Source organism: Dermacentor variabilis, chromosome 1, assembly GCF_050947875.1.
Source record: "Dermacentor variabilis isolate Ectoservices chromosome 1, ASM5094787v1, whole genome shotgun sequence".
Classification (NCBI taxonomy): domain Eukaryota; kingdom Metazoa; phylum Arthropoda; class Arachnida; order Ixodida; family Ixodidae; genus Dermacentor; species Dermacentor variabilis.
In genome coordinates this window covers 202520445-202545541 of record NC_134568.1, presented here as the reverse complement: position 1 = coordinate 202545541, position 25097 = coordinate 202520445, and the positions used below count along the sequence as shown (strand labels likewise).

At 46.4% G+C, this 25097-nt stretch overlaps 1 protein-coding gene across 1 annotated transcript in view; it reads right to left on the bottom strand.

The window, feature by feature from the left end:
- LOC142591048 (large neutral amino acids transporter small subunit 2-like) overlaps positions 1-25097 on the bottom strand; it is a 129225-nt gene that overhangs the window by 41812 nt on the left and 62316 nt on the right. The window contains exons 2-4 of the mRNA XM_075703424.1: positions 11081-11206; positions 3760-3856; positions 906-950 (exon numbers count right to left, since the gene is read on the bottom strand). Of these exons, the coding sequence (XP_075559539.1) occupies positions 906-950; positions 3760-3856; positions 11081-11206 (268 nt within the window). The remainder of the gene's footprint in view (positions 1-905; positions 951-3759; positions 3857-11080; positions 11207-25097) is intronic.

The following is a 25097-nucleotide window of genomic DNA, read 5'->3' as shown; positions in this document are numbered from 1 at the left end:
ACGTTTTAGTCCGCAGTACACCTGTCCTGGCCTCAAACAACAATGAGCTTCCCTTAGAGTTATCATAAATATTTTTTTGGCTATTTCTTGCTTAAACGTCCTGTATGTCTCTAATGCTGATTTGGTTTGCATCTCTGTTTTCCACATACCCCTTTCTGTCTCCTTCACTTTTTTCCTGACGGATGATTCTTTACCTGTCCCCCCACTGCTGCCCAAGTATTTGCTTGACAATTTTCTAGTTCGCTTTTTCTACCTTGTGTCAACATTCCTCGTGTATAAGTAACTGAAAACCTTCCTAGCCCAGCGCATTTGCCCCATTTTTCTGAATCGCTCCTCAAATGCTATTTTACTACTAGTCTCTCTGCCCTCGAAAGAAGACCATCCCAGATCCCCCTGCACCCCAAGATTTGGTGTCTTGCCATGTGCTCCCAGAGCGAGCCTAACCACACCACGTTGCCTAGTTTCCAACTGTGCCCGGGTCTTTGCTCTCATACATAGAACTGCATTGGCTAAAGTCAGGCTTGGAACCATTACCCCCTTCCATATCCCTCGTACCACCTCGTACCTATTGCAGTTCCGCAGTGCCCTACTCTTCATCATCGCTGCACTTCTGTTACCTTTAGTCGTTACATATTTTTCGTACTCTGTCAAATACTCAATGCCATTATTTATCCGCACCCCAAGATACTTGTATTTATCGACTATCTCCAGCGTGGCCTCCAGCATGGCCACATGACAATAATAGCAAGCGCCCTCTCACATGCTTTACTACTTTTCAATTTACGACTTTCTCCAACAATGATCATGTCGAAATCCTCTTTGCACATCTCAGCGCAACACCTCACTCTATGGTACTCTTTCTGTGGTAAGCAAGTATCGACTGGATACAAAGAAAACAAACTTACTTGTTTGGATCCTTCAATTCCTCGGACACATAATTCAAATAATTCCTATAAAAATAGAAAGAACAATGTCGGTCAGGGCAACTGATTAAATGTGCATCGATAAACTGCCCTTCGTAACGTTACAGATAAATTATGGTCGCATTGTTCGCACATGTACGTGTAATGTCGTGGATACACCTAATGAAGTGACGTTCAGTCACTGATCAGCAACATCAACGTCGTTGCCGAAATATCCCATTAAACATTAGTTGCGCGATAAAGCATTTTTTTCCTTTTTTATTCTTTTCTGTTTTTCATTTGTTTGAACACTTCATTCAAAGATAACGTCCAACGTTCTATACACTCCGGTTATTCTCATTCAGAAATAATGTCACACTAACATCACATTCATGTAGCGGCCGCTGTACGTTATTATTACTGTTTTTGACAGCAAGACCTCACTACTCATATTTAGACACGGAGGTATTAGCGAACATAACCTCACACCCAGATATATCCGCTTTGTAACTGCTTCGCATATAGCGTATTCGCTCCTCAGGCTAAATTTTAAGCAGTAAAAACAGCTCAATATTACAGCTGCAGTCTGACAGCACAATCCCGCTGGGCTGTATTTCGAGCAAATAAGTCTGAGAAACACACAAGTAAACATGCATATATTTTCGCAATGGCAACAGTACTGCGCGAACAGGGCTGCTTTATACAGCAAGGCTAGAAGAAAAAAAAACACGAAAGCAAAAGCTGCGACTGTTTAGATAACCGGAATGGAGGCACCACGGGGTGTCCTATCATCCAACGACCTTTTCTCGAACACTCATAAGCCACACTCGTCTCTTGCCACGAAGCACAGAGGCAACTGACTAGGAAAATCATCCAAAGCAATCTTGCCAGGCCTTCGTTCAGGCAGAGGTTAGTAAAGCAGTTTTCATCACACAGCCTCTCGCAGTGTCGGCACTGCTCAATTGACTGATGCGGTTCAACATGCCACAGCGACAAATATGTATGAGAAACACCGTGAACACTTAACGAAAACGTTAAAGGTTAACCTTCGCTTTTAACTCTTCCCTCTCTCTTCCTCTTTTAATGAAAATATAATAAAGAGACGTAAGCATTCTATAACAGCGACAGCTACTTTTTTTGCACAGCAGAAACAATAATATATATATATATATATATATATATATATATATATATATATATATATATATATATATATATATATATATATATAGAGAGAGAGAGAGAGAGAAAGAGAGAGAAAGAGAGACATTTTTAATTTAAACAGCCTGCTGGAACGAGCCAAGCTGTCGATTTTCGCCGAGACAAATGACTGCGAAGTGTTGAAAGGTGCAGTGCACAGTGTAAAAAGGAGCTTACTCTTCTGACACTGCGCCTTGTATAAGGTATCTGAAATACTTCCGCCACGTTCTTTACAATGTAGTACAGTTTATTGTTGCAAAGTGTCATATCAACAGGAAAAGTAGTTAGTAAACGCCAATCATTTCATTACCCCGTAAAGCATCGAGAACACTAATTGGCACGAATATCATAATTCCCTCAAGTACACCCAAAGTGCCAAAAGCTTTCACGTTTTTGCAACGTGTTCCGCCTAAAAACACTTTATTTCTACCCAGTTTGATCTTGACATGCCCGATACTTCTCAAAGAACACTCTATTGAACAACTCATAGAGCTCCAAAGCGCAGTTAGCATAACTTTGGGAATGCTCATTTTCTACAAGTTGCCTAATTATCCGACACAGTTTTGTCCTTTCCTACAGATGACACTTGACAAGCGCAACATGTCCTCAAAATTTAATTGCGCTAGCTCTAATTGTTTCCTCAACCAATATAGGCGCACATTGGAGCTGATGTTTAGGAGCGGGCGTTCTCAGCCACCCATATAATTGCAATATCTTTGCTGTAAAAACAAGCGGTGGCCCTTCTACTGGAACAGGATAGCTGTGACTCGTTCAGCTACGAAAGGCGTCGTCTAAAATCATCATGTTCAATTAAGTCTAGTCGCTTCACTATAGCTAGGCGCGCTACGACGCGCCTCTTAGCTCAGCAAATTTCGGCACTGGCTTTGCGCCGCTGCTAATGCACGCGGGCGCGTATACAGTAGACATAGAAAACGAACAGTAAGGGCGAGGGAGGACTTTCGAGTTCAACGAGTCGTCCGCGCGAAAACTGGAAGCGTAGAGGCTGTCGCGCTATTAACGACAAACAAAAAAAAAACGAAACCACTTCATCACGGTGAATTACAGAGCGAGCGAGACATTGTAGCCAACACCTCGCCCAGCCGTAATCCAGCAAGCACGGTGTGGAAGTAGGATCGGGAACACGGCGCAGGAGTTTGACGTTCACAGGGTGTGCACTTGGTCGAGTTGGTTACCCATATTAATCGTGCTAAAGCGCGTTAGAGACAGGGCTTAGACAAACACAGTTAGAGATTATATCCGATTGGCAATAACTCCACCCGTACGTAACACGTTCTAAAACTTCTTGCTCGAAGATAATGGATAAGTCATGATTTCTAATGCCAAATCCATTTCACACTGACTTTGTTAGAATGTTTGCTGGTCCTATTAGATAAATTTTCTGGACTCTAGTCAACTCAAGTTTTCGTCACGACAGTAATCTCATAATATACCTACGCCCTTCTCAGATAGCGAATACCCCTAAACATTGCACAACAGCTCCCACATAAATACACACTGATCGATCATGCCCGTACTGAACGAGCCGCCACTTTCCCGTGTCCTTTCCTCGGTTCTTCTTCGCGGAACAAGATGGGGACAGCACCTCGCTCTGTGCTCTACATCCTGACGAAGTTTCTCGCTTCATGTATTTACTCACCATCCGCCGAAGGCAAAAAGACCAGCATAAAAGGACAGCGAGATCCCACCAACAGAGTATTCTCCCTCGAAACTGTTTTGCAGGTACCCGACTTCTCCTGAAACGAAACGCAAACAGGCCATTGAGATATCGCAGAAATCGTATAGATTATGCCCAGATATCTATGCCCTCGCACAACTAGCAAGTTAAGCCAAACTAGAACACGAATACTCAGTGACTTTAGCCGATTCAGAACTGTGTCGAAGAATATAACTATCAATGAGCTCACAAATAAACACATAAATGAAGCCGGATACAAGCACTTAGGGGGAGCCCAAAGAGAGGATAACTATTAATAACGAGGTAAACTGCGCTGGACAAGTGCTTTAGGTCACCATGTCGTTAGTGTGAATGAGTGGTTAGTGCGTATGACACTTACGCCTAATTTGCAGCAACCACGGACCCGCACGAAGCTATAGTGAGTACATCATTACTTAATCGCAGCAGCCTGAATATTATAACAACGCATAAAACACGTGGACGGGCACGCACAGGAAGCAGAGAACACTGGGCCAGTGTAATGTAAGCATTCCTCTTAGTTCGATTCTATTGCTTTCCTATCATCCACCGATCAGGACCGGCCGGTCGTTGTGATAACGTTTAAGCAGAGCGCTGCTCGGACCACTGGCGAAGCGAGAAAAAGGGAATAATTGGAACAGAACCATGACATCATCCCAGCCGAAATCCTTGTTCGCCATACCCGTCGTTCTTTCTTGTGCACCTTGTTTTAGTACTATTATTTCGGAAATTGGCCCAACGGCATCAAGCACTTCTCGCGGGTTATACTAGGACAATGCCAGCAAATTTGAAGCATGGAAAAAATCTAGAGGCACACACAGTCAAAGCGACAGAAACGTGGATATGTCTGCCTCTCGGGGTTTTTTTTTTTTTTTTGCCTTTTTCAAGGTTGCTGGCATAACCACGTACCAGCTAGCCCAACAAGCCACTCTTATGAACTTCTTGCAGGACGTGCCCTCGCCTCTACAAGATCCGGCGACGATACCTGCAAGCAGTAGACACTTCCTCCCACGAGAACACCGAACTAGGAATCTGGGCTCCATTGAGCCCACTACCGAACCTTAGTGACGTATATTGCCGAAACTCGCCTGGATTTGTGCATATAATCATGTACACCTTCGGACCGTGAGCCCAGCGCGTTGCACATATCGTTACAATCCCCACGTTGATATCTTTGATTGCAACTTGCAGCAACTACCGTCCCGGGCGCTTATGTATAGTAGTGAGCGCTGTGGACACAACGGGTTCCGACATAAAACTAAGGGTCGCATCGGGCTGAATCATTTAGACCCCATTCCTTAAGACTGTAGTGCCATTTCCACCAGCCCGGAATCCGAATCTACAAGATGCAGAATTTGTCCTGCGAACGCCCTTTGGACAAACCCGGGGCTGCGCCGAAAGGCACAGCGCCCTAAACTCTCCCTTGACAAGTCAAGATGCTGAGCCGTCAGGCAGAGGCATCCTGGGGAGAAGCATCGGCAAGCGACATGTCCAAACGTGCAACACAGTGCTAGACAGCCCGGCGCCGTATTTCCTTTTGCCTGGAGGTCACCGCGCGCGGCAACGTCGAACCGGATGGCCAGCGCGGTCGCTGGTTGGACCTCTCCGACGACCGTCGAGTGCTGGCTTTGTATTGGGCTGTTTGAGTGACAATCGTTTCTCGGGGCTTTATAAGCCCCGACGCCGCCGCCGCCGGGAGAACCGGATCCACCGACCCACCGGGAGCCCAGTGCCGCTCTCGAGTGAAGTGAGATGTGTCACGCGTTGGAGTCTCACCGGACGTCGCCGCGCGGGAACTGTCGCGTTTGCTGTCAGCTCTCGGCCCCCGTGCCGATCCGAACTTGTCCTCTATAATGACCTGCATATAGTGTATAAAATCCCTTTCGTTATTCTCACCGACGCCTGACTCGGAGTCTTCGCTACCAACGCTCTGTCACGAAACGAACGGGTGACGAGCACTACGGGACCACCTCAAAGTCGTAACAGTGGATGGCAGCTACGGGATTGACCGGCATCAGCTACCTCAGCGCGGTGAGTGCCTGAAGTTTACCTTAAACACCAGACTTTCTCTGACACAGGTTATAGTTGCTTAGAGAAGGATTTGGTGTTGCATTGTGTTAACCTTGTGTGTTTAAAGCCTAGTGAGAGTGTTTTGAAAACCAGGGTATGCTGAGGGGGTAAACGGAGCAGTGTGTGAAATACTTGCGGATGTCTTACTAGTAGCATTATAGTAGCGTACGGCAGGTATATTCAAAAATGGTAAACAGCAGGAGGACAGTGTGAACGATGGAGAAGTACAAGGTCAAAGAACTTCTCCAAATTTGCGAGGAGTTGGGCATTGAGTTGGGCTCAACCAAAAGAAAGAATGCGATCCTTGAGGTCATGAGGACTGAGGACGTAACGGCTGAGGAAGCCGAAGAGGCCTGGGCGGATATCAATCAACGTCGGGAGCGGCAGGCAGAAAAGGAACGTCGGGAGCGGCGGGCAGAAAAGGAACGTCGCGAGGAGGAAAGGGAGGAAAGGAGAGAAAAAGAACGTCGCGAGGAAGAAAAGGAGGAAAGGAGAGAAAAGGAACGTCGCGAGGAAAGGAGAGAGAAGGAGCGTCGTGAGCACGAGCTTAAAATGAAGGAGTTGGAGACCCGAAATAGCGCGCCGGCGCCTAGTCTCACTTCTAACGTTCCAAGAATACGCGATCAACTTCCACCCTTTGTCGTCGGAGAGGATATGGCCAAATACCTCGTGAAATTTAAGCACGTGTGCGAACGGAATAGCATTGAGCGATCCCTCTGGGCACAGAATCTGCTAGCCTTGCTTCCTGGGGAGGCATTGGACATAATAACTTGCTTATCGAAAGAGGCGTTTGAGAGCTACAGTGATGTGATGAAAGCGCTACTGCGGAAGTACAAATTGTCGCCCGAAGCTTTCCGGCAGAGGTTCCGGTATGCAAAAAAGGGCAGGGAGTCGAATGTTGACTTCGCGTTTCGTGTAAAAGCCGACCTGGTGGAATGGCTGAAGGGCGAAGAGGTTTATGACGACCGCGACAAAATCGTCGAACGCATCGCGTTGTAGCAGTTCTACCGTTGCATTGATGAGGATGTCAGGCTCTGGCTGCAAGATAGGCTAAAGGAGGTTAAGCTAAACAAGGCAGCAGAGTTAGCGGAAGAGTATTACACCCGCCGCAGCTTGCACAGCAAGGCAGTGCGCGTAGAAAAAGCAAATAGGAGAGATGGGTTTTCCGGGAAGCCCGAAAAACGGACGCCATTAACTTGTTACAATTGCAAAAAGCAAGGGCACATCGCTGCGAACTGCCCAGAGAAAGTTGCTTTTGCAACAAAACAGCGAAACGATACGACGCGTTCTTTTGAAAAACGGAAACCGTTAACCTGCTACAATTGCAAAAGGCAAGGGCACATCGCTGCGAACTGCGAAGAGAAAATTGCTTTTGCAACAATACAGGAAACTCACAAAAACATACGACTATTGGAGCCATATGTGCAGGAAATTAAGGTAAACGGTAAGAAGTGCCGTGCACTTCGGGACTCTGCAGCAACTATGGACGTTGTCCGCCCGTCTTTCGTCTCCTCGAGTGATTTTACGGGAGAGTGCGCTAGGATACGGCAAGTGGCCGAGGAGGAGAGTGTCTGTTTACCGATCGCAACGGTTATCATTGAAGGAGAGTTTGGGAAACTTAACACAGAAGCCGCTGTGTCTGCCGCCCTCCCGGAGCACTTTCTCTACCTCTTCTCAAATAGCTCGGAGCAGCTGCTGAAGGATCAGGGCAAATCATTCTTTTCCGACGTGGCGCACATGCCCCCCCGCGATACAAAGCGCGCCAGCTGTCGAAGGAACTTGACTTTGCGTCGGTGAGCGAACAGCGGTGCGGCACACGGACCGATCAAGGTAACTTGAGTGGCGAGCAGGCACGGGAGAGGCAGAACTCGGAGGCTGGCCTGGGCGAGCGTGTCCTGGAAGTGTGGGAGTGACACGTGCAGTGCTAGCCGCGATATGGACGCGACGCTGCAGTTAGGCGACGCGGGCTCCACACTCGCTCCGGTTTCCGCCAGCTGGCAGGAGCAGGCTGCAGTTGAAAAGGAAACTCTGATTCACGAGCAACAGGAAGACTGTTCAACAGCCGATCTGAGGAAGAGCGTCAAACGGGGAGTGAAAAAAAAGAGGGTTTCATTTTACGAGGAATCTGGCTTATTGTACCGCCGCTACAAGGATAAGCAGGGTCGCAAATATAAGCAGCTTCTGATTCCTAGAAGATATCAGCGAAAAAAATGAATGACCTCACTTGCTTCCTCAGTAGTATGTTTTCCGTCCAAGTGATTTCAAGGGGACCATTCTATTCGTCATTATTATTGCTGATTATTAGTTCCTGATATTTTGGTGTGTTGTTCATTTGAAGAATGGTTGTTTGAGCCTTGTGTACCAGATCGTACACCTTCCTCTTGTTGCAGCGGGAGCAAAAAGGGGGATAGCAATTTAGTTAGGCTGATTTGGATTATGGCCTTGTCTGGTGTTTGACGGGAGACAGAGGGCACTTGCTCGTGTTGGGTGTTGCCTTTTGCCGGTCGGTTTTGCAAGCTGCAGAACGACCAACCATGACCAGTGGCGAGAAGCAAGGGCTTCGGAACGACCTGAGCGGGGCTGGTCGAGGTGCCTTGGCGACAACGCGGTGAGCAGAGCTCCTGTCCTGGCGTGTGGGACCTGGGCACGTGAAGTTACCTGGCGTCCGGACACTGGACGTGAACTTGGACGAGCCTGACGAACGTGCGCGCCTGGCATCCGAGCCACGTGGAGGCAGCTCGTCTTCCCGGCGCCTTATCTGATGGCGGGGATGCTGTTGTGCCATTACCACCAGCCCGGAATCCGAATCTACAAGATGCAGAATTTATCCTGCGAACGCCCTTTGGACAAACCCGGGGCTGCGCCGAAAGGCACAGCGCCCTAAACTCTCCCTTGATAAGTCAAGATGCTGAGCCGTCAGGCAGAGGCATCCTGGGGAGAAGCATCGGCAAGCGGCATGTCCAAACGTGCAACAAAGTGCTAGACAGCCCGGCGCCGTATTTCCTTTTGCCTGGAGGTCACCGCGCGCGGCAACGTTGAACCGGGTGGCCAGCGCGGTCGCTGGTTGGACCTCTCGGACGACCGTCGAGTGCTGGCTTTGTATTGGGCCGTTTGAGTGACAATCGTTTCTCGGGGCTTTATAAGCCCCGACGCCGCCGCCGAGCGAACCGGATCCACCGACCCACCGGGAGCCGAGTGCCGCTCTCGAGTGGAGTGAGATGTGTCACGCGTTGGAGTCTCACCGGACGTCGCCGTGCGGGAACAGTCGCGTTTGCTGTTAGCTCTCGGCCCCCGTGCCGATCCGAACTTGTCCTCTATAATGACCTGCATATAGTGTATAAAATCCCTTTCGTTATTCTCACCGACGCCTGACTCGGAGTCTTCGCTACCAACGCTCTGTCACGAAACGAACGGGTGACGAGCGCTACGGGACCACCTCAAAGTCGTAACAAGACTTACGCTTACCCCGCTATGGTTTGTGGGAGCAGACAGCTGCGTTGTCCCTCGATTTAGTCCCTGCACTTGACCAACGCTCCTAGGCAATTTCTAAGTTTCACCAATATACACATTTAACGCCAGGTCAAAGGCGCTGGAGAAGAGTTGTATTTATAAAACAACTCTTCAACGTACGAATCAACAAGGAGCTACTTAGATCATGTGATTGCTTAGGCTAGGCACGGAGCCGCCCTCCATTCCCTGATGTCAAGGCAGCGCGTCGTGTGTAGAATTACGCAGTGGTTACATACATGTGCCCGACCCGACGTACTGCGCGTCGAAGCGGCAGGGTGTCCCGCGTAACATGAGTGAAACATTAAAAATATGCAAATGCCACGTAGCTGGACAGAACGAAGGCAGTGTTGTTTGCCGTCGCTTGGAGATTCTCAGATTATTTTTTTTTCATCTCGCCTCATTATATAATTAGTCTTAATTAGTTAATTAACTTCTCAAATGTTTTGATTAGATGCAAAGTGCCAATGAGAAAATTGTAGAGCGGCGACATGAAAAACTCACCAAACAGCTTTCTGTTGCTCAATACGTGCTACATAAAAGTGTTTTTCCGAGCGTGAAAAAAGCCCGCAAATGCACGCAAAGTGCCTCTAGCGGCCAGTCACGCGGCAATTTTGCGTGCATTTGCGGTGCAAAACAATGTACGGTGCCGCGTAGTATCACACTTCTCTGATTCAAAGAGCACAACACTGCGAACACCTGGCTACTTCGTTAAAATCCCTTGTTGCATTTCTGTCACTGTCATGGTGCAGCGGTTGTTTCTCACATAGAAGCTTCTCAGTTGATTGGATGTCCAGTGGCGAACGGCATTAGATGCACGTATCGAATAATGCCAACAAGCCTTCTCACCAAAGAGACTCAGCGTAAGCATTGGTTATTTAACTTGTTTAGAAAGGAGATTATATTTTATGTTATATTCGACATGCAGAGGTCGTTTTTCTCGAATATGTTTATTCAATTCGACCAGAAAATTTCAGTATTCGAGCATCTCTGCTAGCGAGGGAAAGTCATTTCTTATTCAACTGACTCAAGGGAAAGCATCTTTAATTAAACGGCACGCTTCGTATGACGTAAAGTATTACTTCGCGAGGTCTTCACTGGACAAATGCGAACGAGTGCGAATGAGGGCGAATGAGTACATCGTGTTAGGATATTTACGATGCCAAGACCACGTTGCACAACAGTCATGAAAAAAGAAATCTGTTTTTTTTCACGAGCCATCTGATCCTTTCCTTATAGAATACGGCGATCGTACTAGAAATCACCCCTTGTCATTTGGTCACCGAGCTAACCCGGACTCTATTATAATTCGATATCGTATCTGCGGCTGCTTCCTTTAACTTCCCCATAATTCGTTATCGCACGTTTTTATGCCTGAGACCGGACTGCAAGTAGAAGCAATATACGTATATATAAGTTGTGCAACAGGGTCGAGAGCTTGGCCAGTTGGTGCATGATTAAATGGCGAAAATCCATTTAATTCATGGACAAGTACAGTCTGGTCCCGTCGTCCACTAGTTATGTGTACTTTGCGTTAAGCGCTGGATTTGACCATTCAGTACTTGTTTCACTATGTACACTAAACAGAAAAGAAACTGACGCGCTCAAGGTTAACAAAATATCTGCTGTCGCCCCATTTGCGCACATCAAGCGTACGGCACAGCTGGGAAATGTTTCAAAAACGAACCTTGCGCAATCCGAACGATGCCTGTGACGATGATAAGTGCCAGCGCTGCCAGTTTGGCTGTGGTGAAGACGTCCTGTACCTTCATCGCCAGCTTGACACTCTTGCAGTTCACGTACGTCAATAAACCTGGGGGCGATCGAAAAGGACGCAAGTAGGCAAAGTGGATGAAAAAACGCGAGAACAAGACATTAACACATGTATCATTTGCCATGCACACCTTCTCCAATGGCAATTCTTCCCCGTACCCATGACGTCTGCACGTTTGGCATCTCGGCATGAATAAATCTCGCTGCACTTCAAGTACCCGCGCCCATCATATTGCAATATTTGTGCTTGTGCCGGAATGTGCACCCATTCCAAGTCATCATCGTCCCTTTTGGATACCTTCCCCATTCCTTCTTCACCAGCACAGAGTTGATAGAGAGACAGGAAAAGAAAAAAAAACGAATTCCCTGCCTTCATTCGAAGACGTTGTCTCCCGCTTGAGTACTGCCAGCGCCATTTCCACAGGAACAGCACTTTGAATACCTTTCGCACGTAAGCGATGGAATTTTCTGCGAGCTGCCTCTTAAACGCCGTCGCTGCTGCTGTCTGACCAATGCAGCACGGACACAGCCGTAGATTCTATGACTTCCTCTAGCTCTGCATGACCACAGCATTTGAATAATCAGAAGTGTGTTTTCGAATATTCCGAACTAAACGCACCGCCTTTCGTGCATATTCATTACTATTAGCTCTATACCTTTACCGAAAGTATATTCGTGAAAATAGCTACGTACCAATAGCACCGCATGCTAAGCATAACATATAGTCACTTAAACAATGTCTAATTTCTAAATTAGGGTAAGGCGGGGGCAAAATTAGACACGGGGCGAAATGCGACATTTTGACTTTGCTGCCATCTATATATACCTAAAACAAAAAAGTACTTTTTTTGTGGTTCTTCACCAGCAAGTATGCGGCCTGTATGGTGAGCAACACAGCAACAAAGAACGTCAAGCGGAGTCGGAGACGCTGAGATAATCTCAAGGGTGGCGGCAATGGCAAAGAAACCTACCATGAGTAAGTACTTAAGAGAAATTAACGAAATCAGGAAAGAAACAATTTATGATAACTAAAAGGGAAGCTCATTACTTTTCGAAGCGAGATCAGGGTGCCTTAGAACGCGCACTTATAAACGAGATATAACAAGGAAGAAGAAGCATGTGCTTGCTGCATAAACCTAGGGAAACGATGGAGCATGTTTTATTAGAATGTGAAGATATCTGCCCAGCGGTCGATTTAGGCACCACTGGCTTCCTTGAAGCCCTTGGGTTTAGCGAGAGCCGGGGGAAGTAAACATGTCCGCAATAGAGGTTAGTGGGAGGTGATTGGAAGATTGATAGAAGAAAAGTAGGGAAACGATAAAAAACGGAGGAGTACAAAAACAAAGTTCACTAGAGAGGTCCAGAAACTTTGGTTATGGGAATTCATCGTTGTTTGTTTTTCCTTTCTTTTAACATAGGTAGGTCATTAGGCAATAAAGTAACAAGAGCTTGGTGGCGCAACCCACCGCCCCGTTCCAAAGGGAACACTCATAGCTTCCATCCATTCATCCATACTTATGAAAAGGTTCGCGACTGTCCGAAGAGTTCGCGCGGGAAGAAATGAGCGGTTGTTGACAGTGAGCTCATGACCCGCCAAAAAAGGTGAAAGTCGGGACCGTGCATGAAAGTACTGCAGCGTCAGTTCAGAAACGTAAGTATTTATATTGTTGCTTTGTACCACTAATTACACGCTGTCAGAAGTTTAGCTTTTATAAGTGTCGTGGGTTAAAGGGGGAAATTCTTAAAATTCGGGCATTTGAAAGGGGCAAAACGCGACAAAAGAAGGCGTAGAATCAGCATAAATAGTTTCTTACTAAGCGAATCATTTATTTACACACATTCAATATTATTGTTTTAGGATGGTGACGGACGTACAAGAGAGAGAGAGAGAGAAATCGTAAGGGAAACGCAAGGAGATTAACCAGGCTGAGCCCGGTAGGCTACCCTGCACTGGGGGAGCGGGATTGAAAGAGCAGAACGAAGAAAGAAGTTCACAGTCTGCACTGTTACGCACACGAGCGTTCATCACTGTGTCAGTCACAGGCTGGTGCATTTCACAAGCTGGTGGATTTCAAGAAACGCACCAGCGCCTTTGTGGCCTTCCACGTAGCAGACGCACGAGGCCAGGCGCCCAAGATCTTCTCCTTTGTGAAAGGCCTGTCGTCTAAGTGCTCCAAAGCTGTTCGAAGGGCACTCCTCCCCGTTGTCGCATGTAGGGCAGTCACACAGGAGATGTTTGGTCGTTTCTTCGACACCACATCTGCTGCAACTGGTACTGTCCGCCATTCCAATTAGGAATGAATAGGCGTTTGTGAAATAAACTCCTACTCTTGTGAAAGAAACTCCTACTCGCAAGCGGCCCAGTAGCGTTTCTTCCCGTCGGTTATAACCAGGTAAAAGTTGCAATGTCATATGCGGGTCAATGGCACATAAGCGCTGGTTGGTGAACTCCTGTGTGTTCCATTTCCTTATAGTAATAACATGCGCAAGACCGCTGAGGTGCCCCTCTGCATCTGTTCTCGACAATAGTATTGAGGTGCTTTCACGCACATCATGTGCCTCACGGGCAGCTTTGCCGGCACTTTCATTGCCACAGTGGCGTAGCCAGATATTACGTTCGGGGGGGCTCACATTGCAGCTCGGTCTCCTCCTTAAGAGGAAGCTTTAGCTCGGGTGCTCGTATCTAAATACATGTAGAAGGAGAATTCGTTTTTCTCGGCCAACAATGCACCAAATTTGACGAGGTTTGTTGCATTCAAAAGAAACACTTCAATTCCAGTGACTGTTTGTTTCGAATTCTTCATTTAGGTTGTCAATTCTTTATTCAAAATTTACCAAAATCGCAAATTTTCCGCAATCTAAACTATCAAGCTTAAAACTATGTAACTCAGCAACGAAAAGTGATATCACAATTCTGTCAATTGCACCTAATAGTACGTTTACAGCGGACAAAATTTCTATGTTACGCGTGAATCTCAAGAAATTTAGCATTATGGAAATACGGCTTTCGCAGAATCCTTGTACACAACGTAACCAATTCACGTAAGATACAAATTGACAAACCAAATTTGACCGCTTTGACTGTTATAATCATCATCATCATCATCAGCCTAGTTACGCCCACTGCAGGGCAAAGGCCTCTCCCATACTTCTCCGACTACCCCGGTCATGTACTAATTGTGGCCATGTTGTCCCTGCAAACATCTTAATTTCATCCGCCCACCTAACTTTCTGCCGCCCCCTGCTACGCTTCCCTTCCCTTGGAATCCAGTCCGTAACCCTTAATGACCATCGGTTATCTTCCCTCCTCATTACATGTCCTGCCCATGCCCATTTCTTTTTCTTGATTTCAACTAAGATGTCGTTTACCCGCGTTTGTTGCCTCACCCAATCTGCTCTTTTCTTATCCCTTAACGTTACACCCATCATTCTTCTTCCCATAGCTCGTTGCGTCGTCCTCAATTCCAGCAGAACCCTTTTCGTAAGCCTCCAGGTTTCTGCCCCATATGTGAGTACTGGTAACACACAGCTGTTGTACACTTTCCTTTTGAGGGATAGTGGCAACCTGCTGTTTACTAGATGCCGTTTACTGAACAGCGACATGTGTGCTTGATGCAGAGCTATTAGTTTGTAAACGCCATGCTTCTTTTTTTTAACTTTCTAATTTTTCAAAATATTTAAATAATGTTCAGGCCCTAAATCGAAATTCCGCTTCGAACAGACACTAGAATAGATCTTTCTCTCTCAAATGCAACAAATTTCATTAAAGCGATCCGGGGGTTATCACAGAAAAACGTTTCTGCGTTTTACGTGTATTTGAATAGGCCGCGTCGAAGTTGGGCGCGAGCTATAGCTTCCTCTTAAACAAGTTGTCTGGGGATCAAATACATTAATAATAACTCTATTGTCATTGCTAAATGTGCTGCAACGAATTCCTGAACGCTACGCACTGTCAAAACAAGTAAAATATGTATTTTTTCATAAAAAAATTTTGTATGTGCGAAAAATTGTGCCCAGAATAACCGATATCCATGCTGCCATGTTTTTTCTCTATTCAATAAGTAAATAAAATATCACACGAACTTTAGAACTATATCAGTTCGAAGCCAGCAAGGCAAAGCATGCCGCTGATATGAAAAATGTAAAGGCCATGAAATTAACAAGCTGCGGACAAATATTGTAATGAAACTTTGTCATTCAAGAACCTTGTTTAGATTCTTGCACATATGCAACGGCCAGTGAAAAATCTCAATGACGTTCTCGTTTGTTCTAATGTATTACGCAGGAGCTGCTGTCACCGGTCGTGTATCGTGAGTAATTGCACCGAAATTATAGCCGCAACATAGCGCATGTATAAGAAGCAGGAGTTCTGCAAAATAAACGAGGGCGAGTCAAATGAAAGTCAGCCAATGCGAATATATGATAAACGGGGTACCTTATTTAAAAGTAGTCTGCATGATCATTTAGACATTTGTGCCGTTGTCTAACGAGTCGCGTGATTCCCGTCTCATTAAATTCCTTGGGTTGCTGCTTCAAAAAGTCTGCAACTGACTCTTTCACGACATCGTCCGACACGAATCTGGTTCGTTTGAGCTGTTTTTTTTTTTCAAATGCTCCAAAAAAGTGGAAGCCGCAAGGCGACAGGTCTGGGCTGTATGGCGGATGTTGCAGCGTTTCCCACTTGAACATTGCCAGTTTTGTATTAACCACATCAGCGACATTGGGACGGCATTGTCGTGGAACAAGATGACCCCATTCGTCAATTTTCCACGTAGTTTATTCTTGATTGGGACACGCAGCCGATCTGGCTGCGATCTGGTTTTACGATAACGAAACAAATTGATAGACTCTCAAGATTTAGCAAATTCTATCACTAATGGCCCCTGTCGATCGAAACAAAAGTCAACAACACCTTTCCTGGGGAAATGACGGCGTTTCCTTTCTTGGGGGTGGTGAATTCGAATGCTTCCACTGTAAGCTTTGCTGTCATATTTCAGGCTCGTAGAAGTGGCACCATGGTCCGTCCCCAATCACAATTGGAGACAAGAAGTCGTCACCCTTATTGTGATACCGGATCAGATGAGTCAAAGCAGCGCTGAACTTCTCCGTCTTCTGACGATAGTTCAAAATCTTGGGCAACCATTGCGCATACAAGAGCGGATAACCGAATGTTCATGAATTATGACGTGAACCGAACTATGACTGATGTTCACACGCTCTGCCAGTTCATCGATGCTTATCCTCCGTTCTTGTCTCATCAGCTCATCAACCTTTGCAATTCTGTTAGGGGTGATTGCACGATGGCTTTGGCCGGGTTTTGGATCGTCTTGCAACTTTCACGTCCTTCTTTGAACGATTTGCTCGAACGCTTCAGAGTGGCCAATGAAATGCGATGTTCAACGTACGCGGCAGCCATAAGGCGACTGATTTCTTTTTGGGAAATACCTTCAACTGCCAGAAACCTCAGGGCACCACGCTGCTCAACTTCTAGAGCGTCCATTATGTCGCGCAACCATGTTCAACCCAGTGTATGAGAGCATTAAACAACCTTGATACTCACACCTGCGTGTCACTTTTGTAATAGAGAGATGCCTCTGTGTCACGTGCATGCCTCGCAGATAATGGACCGAACAATTATTGCGCGGGGTGGGTTGGCTCACTTTCATTTTACTCGCCTTCGTACATTAGAAATTCGAAGATACAATGGAATATACAAATGCGAAGATACAGCTTGATAAAAGGCAAGAAAGTGTCACTGGAAACAAAGTTCACTGCACGTATACACAAAGCCCCGCAACAACATATTTAAATATACGTATAAGTCTCCAATAAATCTACGTATCTAAAGAAGTCACTTGTATACAATGCGTCAAACAAGGCAAATAAACATGTTGCGCAATCAGAGATTCCCAGAATCTTAGATCGCACCCCCATTCCATCCACTCCCCCCGATGTATCGCGCGCGACGGAAAGCGGCGCGCTTGCTCCCCGCTTTTCTCTTTTGCGCACACAAGACTGAGACACCATCGTCGTATCACCCATTCCAGCCCCCCATCCCCCTTCCTGCGTTTTCACTCGCACATACAGCATGCGGCGCGCGGTTAAGATAGTATCGCCCTTGGACTTTATACGAAACATGAGGGCGACTGCGACGGCAGGAATGCGCATGGAGTGTCCATATAATTGTTATCGCAATACTATATAATAAGACTATCCGCAACTGAAGCGTCCCGTGGCCCATTACCATCCCTAAAAGAAGAAGTAACAAAATCGAACTTTCACCATACGACAATTCGCTGCGCCACAACAATGTCTTTTTTTTTCTTTTGTGGGGCTGGGGTGCCGAAATGAAAAAGCGCAAAGTATGTTGGCCACAATCGAATGCCTACTTTGGCCACCTAATGTAGCTACCGAAAGAATATTGAAGAAAACGTGAGACACTTGGTCCCGCGGGAACCATACGCATACTGCTCGGTATCCTACACTGGCGAGACAAGACTTTCCGGAGAGGCTGCGCTCAAGCGAACGCGATGCAATTCGTCGAGTCCCCACAGTGATGGCGGCGAACGACGATAGTTTATTTTTCTCGTCTGCTAGCCAGAAAGTGCCCAAAACTCTGCCAGGCGAAAATCCACTCTGCCAGAGAAACGCGAACGCGCACCGAAGTGCGCCGCGCGGTGGTCGGAGCGAGACGAGAAAAAAAACGTATTCGCTCTGGATACCTCTAGCAGCCCGCGGGTAGGATAGCGAGGACAAAAAAAAAATGAAGAGGCTCAATGTGTCCTCGCTAACAAAAGTCGAAGTAGAAGAAATAAATAAGAACGTAGTTACCTTGGCTGACTTTAGTGTCTTGACATGGATGCTTTGGCGTAGGTGAATAAAAATGTTGATATTTTTTTATGTGTCATGACGGCACAAATGAACCACCACAACGCTTCATCTCATCCGACCTCGCTGCTGGCTTTGTCAACTGGTCTTATAGTGTGTTGATTTGACTTGTCTCGTTGTATGGTCCGATGTAAGACTTTAGAAAAGTCAATGCACCTTTGGCGTCCAATATTTATAGTAACATCAAACCCACAAAGTTCCGCAATTGAACATCTAAAGCACAACTTTGGAAATGTCACTGCACCTTTCACATCAAAAGTTTGAGAACTTTATGCCCATAAATTTCGGTATTGATATCCATGCGTTGTGTTGATTTCGCGGCCTCCGGAAGATGCCATGGCGAGCCCGTTCGCCATCAAAACGCCTTGAAACTTTGTGCTCGGATGGGGCTGCTTGGCGTTATGTGACTCCCGGTGCATGGGCGCTGCCGCGAAATCCAGCCCTAGTTCGCAAGGTTCACACTGAAATGTCTTTTCCAGCGTGAAAAAAGACAATCTAGAAAAAATTCAGAATGATTTCCGGCACCGGGGATTGCTTGGGTGGGCTGGGCGGTGCATGGGCAGCACGAAAAAATTTCGGGGGGGGGGGGGCTGAAGCCCCATAAGGCCCCCCCCCCTGGCTACGCCCCTGCATTGCCAGTAATGTTGCAGTGCCCAGGCAGTCACTAAAATACAATGTCGTGGTCTCCGTCCACCACTTGATGGTGGCGTAATCGTATTTCTGCTACCAATTGTTCATGTGGGCTGCGGCGCAGAGCAGATGAGAGTGATTGCAGGGCTGCCTTTGAATCACAGAATATAGCCCAGTGATTTGGTGATTGTTGCTGCACATATAGCACTGCGCTACGGAGAGCGGTAAGTTCGGATCCTGTCGATGTTGTGACGCGGCTCATCTTGAACTTCTTGCAGATTGTCATCGACGGTATGCCCACCGCACCAGTAGAGCTGGTTAGAGTGGAAGAGCCATCTGTATAAACGTGAACTCGATTGGAGTATGAATCATGCATTAGATGTAGAGCGACTTGATTCAGGGCACAGGTTGGCAAGTCGGATTTCGTTCCAAGTCCTGGAATGTAAAGCCGCACTTGTGGCTGCCAGAGACGCCACAAAGGTCAAGGTGATCGTACTACAGGCGTGAAATCGGATGGAAGAGGATCGGTTCGAAGCTACAATGCCCGAAAAAAATTGCATCTGGTCTACTTTCCTAGAGAGAGGCAAGGCGTTGAGACTGGAGTCGGGAAAAGTGTCGAAGAAGATTTCTAAAAAATGTCTCGACATACGTACTGATGGGATGTTCCCTAGCGATGGCAATTGTTGCGGCTGTTGAAGCGCATCATCGTACACCCAGACATGTTCTAAGCGCTTGAGCTTGCACGCTCTCAAGCACTCCGAGATTTGTCCTCCGGGTGCTTAACAGTACCGAGGGCTGTAACGCAAGAAACCCATGAAGAGCGCTTTGTACAGTTGAAGCATAGAATACACCGACGGTTCCCTTACTTTTCCATCATCTAGAGCTTCTTAAGATGAAAACGACACGAAAGATGCACTGTTCTAGATAACCCCGAGTTTGACGAGCCGCTGTCCACCAGCGTAACCGGAGAGAATATGGAAAAGGATGAAGACGCTAACGCTGACATAGCCTCGTCGAGCAACACCAAGAACGAGAGAAGTATTCTGACAGGCGTTACTTTCCATGAGATTTCTCCAGTGCCGAAACTAGGAAAGGCCAAGGCAAGGAATTCTAAAGCTAGCACACTTCTAACGTGATCACCTCACAAAGCCAAGTTGACCATGACGAAAGCCGTGAAAAGCCTAGAAGATAGGAAGAGGCGAAGAAGACTCGTGAGGACAGATCTAGCTTTCATTCATTTAATGAGCCAGTATAGCGCGAACGTTCAAGAAAGTGCAACAACAGCATAAAGGAAGACCGGCGGTGCTTGATCTGCAAGCGCTTGTGGAGCACCACAGCGCCAGGCTCTGTTTGGATCCAGTGCGCGGAGTGTAAAACAGTGGATTCGTGAAGACTACCTGGGTGCTCACGGAGTGAATTTCAAGTGCTTCACCTATAAGAAAGAAACTACATCAATTTTTTAGACGGTCTCGTTTTGCCCCACGTGGCGTCTCATTTTGTCCCGCAGGTTGGTGCAAAATGACACAATTGTGACGTCTTATTTTTTTCTTAAACTTTTGAATAGCGGCAACATACCCATATCTTGTGCCCAAAATAATGTTCCTGTTTTGTTGTTTTATGGTGTTGAATGAAGTAAAAAAAGATAATCACTTGTAAATTGCTGTGGCATCTTGCCCCACCTTACCCTACGTATTTCTGCAACCACACACACAACGACATATTTTTTACTAACCAAACTAGAGCTCTACAAATACGATGGGGGTAGAATTTCAACAAGATACAAGTATAGTGGGGGAAACTCTGGCACTTATTTTATGCCTGAAGGTCAACAGGTCAACGGGATTCAATATGTTGTTCGAAATGCTGGGACAAGGTTGTTCGAAATACACGACGACAGGTGGAGGAACCGATTAGCTAGGTGCTTCAGTTTTGCCAAACAGGCATTGCAAACTGAGATGATTCCCGAAATACCTTGACACGCGACTGGGACGAACAAGACGTAAAATATGCGGATGTGTTCCGTGAATAGTTTCGTGCAGCAGAAAAAGCACGCACATCCACTAATGTGCCCCCGCTCAGACGGGCTTAAAGCTGTGCGATGACCTCAATAGCGGAACTGCCGACATTTGTTTCCCACAAAAGTTGCCTCTACCTCAACCACAAAACGTAACCGTTATCACTGACGACATCTAGTGCAGCCATCCGACTTTATGACCCCGCCAGAGACTCCTCGCAAATAAACAAGGTCCCGATGGCATGTTTATCACGCCGTCTGTCTAGACCAGGCACTAATTCACACGGTGGCGGTGATGATGATCCTTGCACTACGATCTCATCGCATACAAGGCAAACGACACCTCCTGAACAAAGCCGGCTTTCGGATACTTAAACTACACAAGGACGTTGATGGATTCAAGTACGGATTGGGCGGTCACTGATGTCATTAATCCCGTCATTCTTACCTTTCTTCTCCGTTTATTATAGGCCCTTAATATCCGTTGTTCATGTTCACAAACCATCGAACCCTAAAGAAAAGTGCATTGCCCTGAAAAGTATCGTTCTTTTCATTCTCTAATTCCCGCCTTTACGCCACCAATACTACAGCCATAAATGTATATGCTCCTTTCTTCCTTTATCTCTACTTTGCTATCACTTTACCTCCCATCTCTCCTGAGCGTAGGGTAGCAAACCGGATCTACCCATCTGGCTAACCGTCCTGCCTTTTCTCTTCCCTCTGTCTGTCTCTCTCTCTCTCTCTCTCTCTCTACTGATCTCCACCACAGACACATTCACACTTTCTTTCCATTATTAAAGCCCAGGGCCACGAGTAGGGTAATGACGACCCCATTTAGCTCGGTTTGGATATTGTGGCTTGCTATCAATATACTGCTCTGTGGTTTCTGCGCTGTTTCCACACATACTCGCCATGGTGGCTTAGCGGCTATGGTGTTGCGCTCCTAAGCACGAGGTCGTGGGATCAAATCCCGGCCACGGAAGTCGCATTTGGATGTGGGCGAAATGCAAAAACGCCCGTGTCCCGTGCGTTGGGGGGTACGTTAAAGATACCCTGGTGGTCAACGTTAATCCGGAGCCCCTCATTACGGCGCGCTTCATGATCAAATTGTGCTTTTGGCATGTAATACCCCAGAATTAATTCATGTTTCCACACGCTATGTAGTGGGTGCAGAAAAAGTAAGTATGCAGTGCCATATGCATGGTGGTCTTAAGATTTGAAGTTTTACTTACGGCAGTGCAGCGATAATGGGAGATATTGAAAATGTCCAGCACCGGCTTGAAGACATGATGTCTGCACACAGCGCTGCATACCGTTAAACGCTCTGTGAACGGACACTGGAGTTATCTGTGCGATGTGCTGGGTAATGACTGCCTGTAGCGCCTGCACGGTGTGCGAGGATTGTTCTCGTACACCCGTCCTTGTGGGCAGCTCACAGACATCCCGCAGACGTTATCAGACTAACTAACGCTCTTACGCTATCATATTGCACGTTAAACTGCGATGTCATTCACAATTATTATGATGTTTTTGTTTACTTTCTCATTGCACAGTTACTTTTCGGACACCCAGTATGTATAACCGCCATCGGCAAATTTCCCATACCATTAGCAGACTTAGATGGGCAAGTTCGTTGCTGGCTTGATGAAACATGTTTATAACGGCGCGTTTTGAGGACAGGGAACAGAAAAAAATGCACATAGGAGAGACACGGACACAAGAATGCACACAGGATTCGGCGTCTGTCCTGTGTGCATTCTGTGTCCTGTCCTCAAAACGCGCCGTTGTAACCATGTTCCTATGCCACTGCTACACAACTTGATCTAGCTTCGAAAAGTAGTGCACTACCCTTTAAACTATTGTAAAACATTTTGTTGTTCTTTGCGATTTCATTTTTTTCTGCTTAATATAGTAGCTCCATCACTCGTTATTTTCCATCGAGCCTATGCCGTATGATGTTTCTGCATCTCTAACTTCGCGTTCAATGGTCTTTTTCTTGCCGCTACTCACGCCGTTAACGTTATATTTACTGGCTGATTTCCTGGTTTTTTTTTTTTTCTTCAACGCGAGTCGACGTTTTTCCTGTACTGGTAACCAAGTAAGTGCCAGTCTCGCGTTTATTTCCTTTCATATTCCTCAGTCGTGTTAAGAAGCATATTTCGCTCTGGGCCTCCCGTACTTCGAAGGAGTCCCAGCCCATGTCTCCATGTACTACCTATAGTTTGTAGTTTTTAGAGCGCATCCTAGAGCTAGCATTCCGACAGACCTCTGATTATACTTTCGTCCCGATTGCACTTCGGATTTTAAACATAACACCGAGTTTTCATATGCAAGTTCTGGAACTATGGTCCCTTTCAACAGATCTCGCCTTACTCATATTTATGGTGCCTCCATAGCGCTCTACAATTCATTATGGCAGCGACGCCATTCAGTTCAAGGTGTCTTGCACAAGGAACGAGCATGAAGCGTTCAAGAAGTCGCCCATCAATATCTGCTGAATATTCTCGCCACCTTGGTGGATTGTCAAATTTTGCCATGCTGATCACGCGCATGGATTGAAGTTGTTCAGATTCTCTTCCTCACCTTCATCCTTAGCAAATGGTAAAGGCAAATACAACTTCACCACTGAGGAACGAACTCCGGCCCATTCGGCAGTGCGCAACTGAGAGCCGGACGCGATAACCAGGGCGTATTCGCGCTTAGCAATTTGTGCCATACAAGTCTGATACAAGACTTTGTTTCTCGGAAAGAAACGCTACACTTTCGATGCCACCACAGAAACGGTTACGGAAATAGCATAGCGCTTACCTCGCCATCGTCACAAACCTAATCTGTGCGATACCGCCCCTCGAGAGAATATTTGCCTCTCGGTTATCTACACCAACATACGCAGCCTGCTTCCAAAGAGCGATCTTGTGTCCAGCCTCATGTCTTCAACGGGCAGCAACCTGCTCATCTTGACAGAGACCTGGCTGACTGATAACATAACTGACGCTGAAGTTCTTTGTAACCTACCTAACTTTAATCTTTTCCGCACTGATCGCACAAACTCTCGAGGGGGTGGCGTCCTTATTGCTACAAGCAATAAGCTACAGTGTTCCCACGTAAACATCTCATCAGACCTCGAAATATTATGGCTCCTTTGTCGCGCCACACCAGTATCTATATTAATTGGCGTTTGTTATAGACCCCCTCACAATAGCCCCGAATTCCCCCGTAAATTTCACAACATTTTAAACGAACTTAAAACTAGACACCCTAAGGCATACATTCTTCTTTTTGGGGATTTTAACTATCCTGGCATAGATTGGTGTGCCCCTAATTATCCTATTTTTAGACAGGATGAATCCCGTGAATTTATGGATGTCTGCTTAACTTTTAACCTAGCCCAACTAGTAACCCAGCCTACACGCATCGCCGGAGATACTGCTAACATTCTTGACCTCATACTATCTAGCCACCCCGACAGCCTGAACACTATTACTTATCTCCGTGAAATCAGCGATCATAAAGTCATTCATGCATGCTTTAAGTTCACCCCAATAACAAAAGCAACTTGCCAAAAAACAATTTCTCTCTACAACAAAGGAAACTATGAGGCCTTCAACGCAGAATTGGAGGCCTTTTTTCCATCATATCAGGGGTCATTTGACGAACAAGACATCCACACAAATTGGTCAATGTTTAAACATAAAATGAATGAATTGACTAATAAATATATTCCCAAATGCAGCTTCCGCGCTAACCACCACAAGCCATGGTTCACCAAGACACTGGGAAGATTAGAAAATAAAAAGAAACGCCTTTTCCGTAGTGCTAAACTGAGCAGAACAGACTGCGCATGGGAAAAATATTACGCTGCTGAAGAGGCGTATTTGGTCGCAGTAAAAAACGCTAAACATTCCTTTTACCACATCGATTTGCCAAACATACTTACAGATAACCCGACTAAATTCTGGCAGCTTTTAAACCCCCAATCTTCGCGCGTTGTTACCCTGACTGACGATTCTGGACGTGTTATTTCAGACGTTGAGTGCGCTAACATATTTAATTCTGCCTTCGCATCTGTATTCACTAAAGAACAAAAACCACCACCCCTCATGACAGCCAGTGACCCCACAATTGCAATGCCAGCCGTTACATTCTCAGAAACCGGCATATCCCTTCTTATAGATAAGTTAAAGCTTTCTTCATCTACCGGCATTGATGAAATCAACACAAAGGTCTTAAAAAACACTCGCCAATCGTCTGCCAAGTTTTTATGCTTGCTATTTTCGCAGTCCATTTCTACAGGTATCATACCCCCCGACTGGAAAGTGGGGAAGGTCGTCCCAGTCCACAAGTCCGGTAAAAAAGATTCACCACTTAACTACCGCCCCATATCACTTACCAGCATACC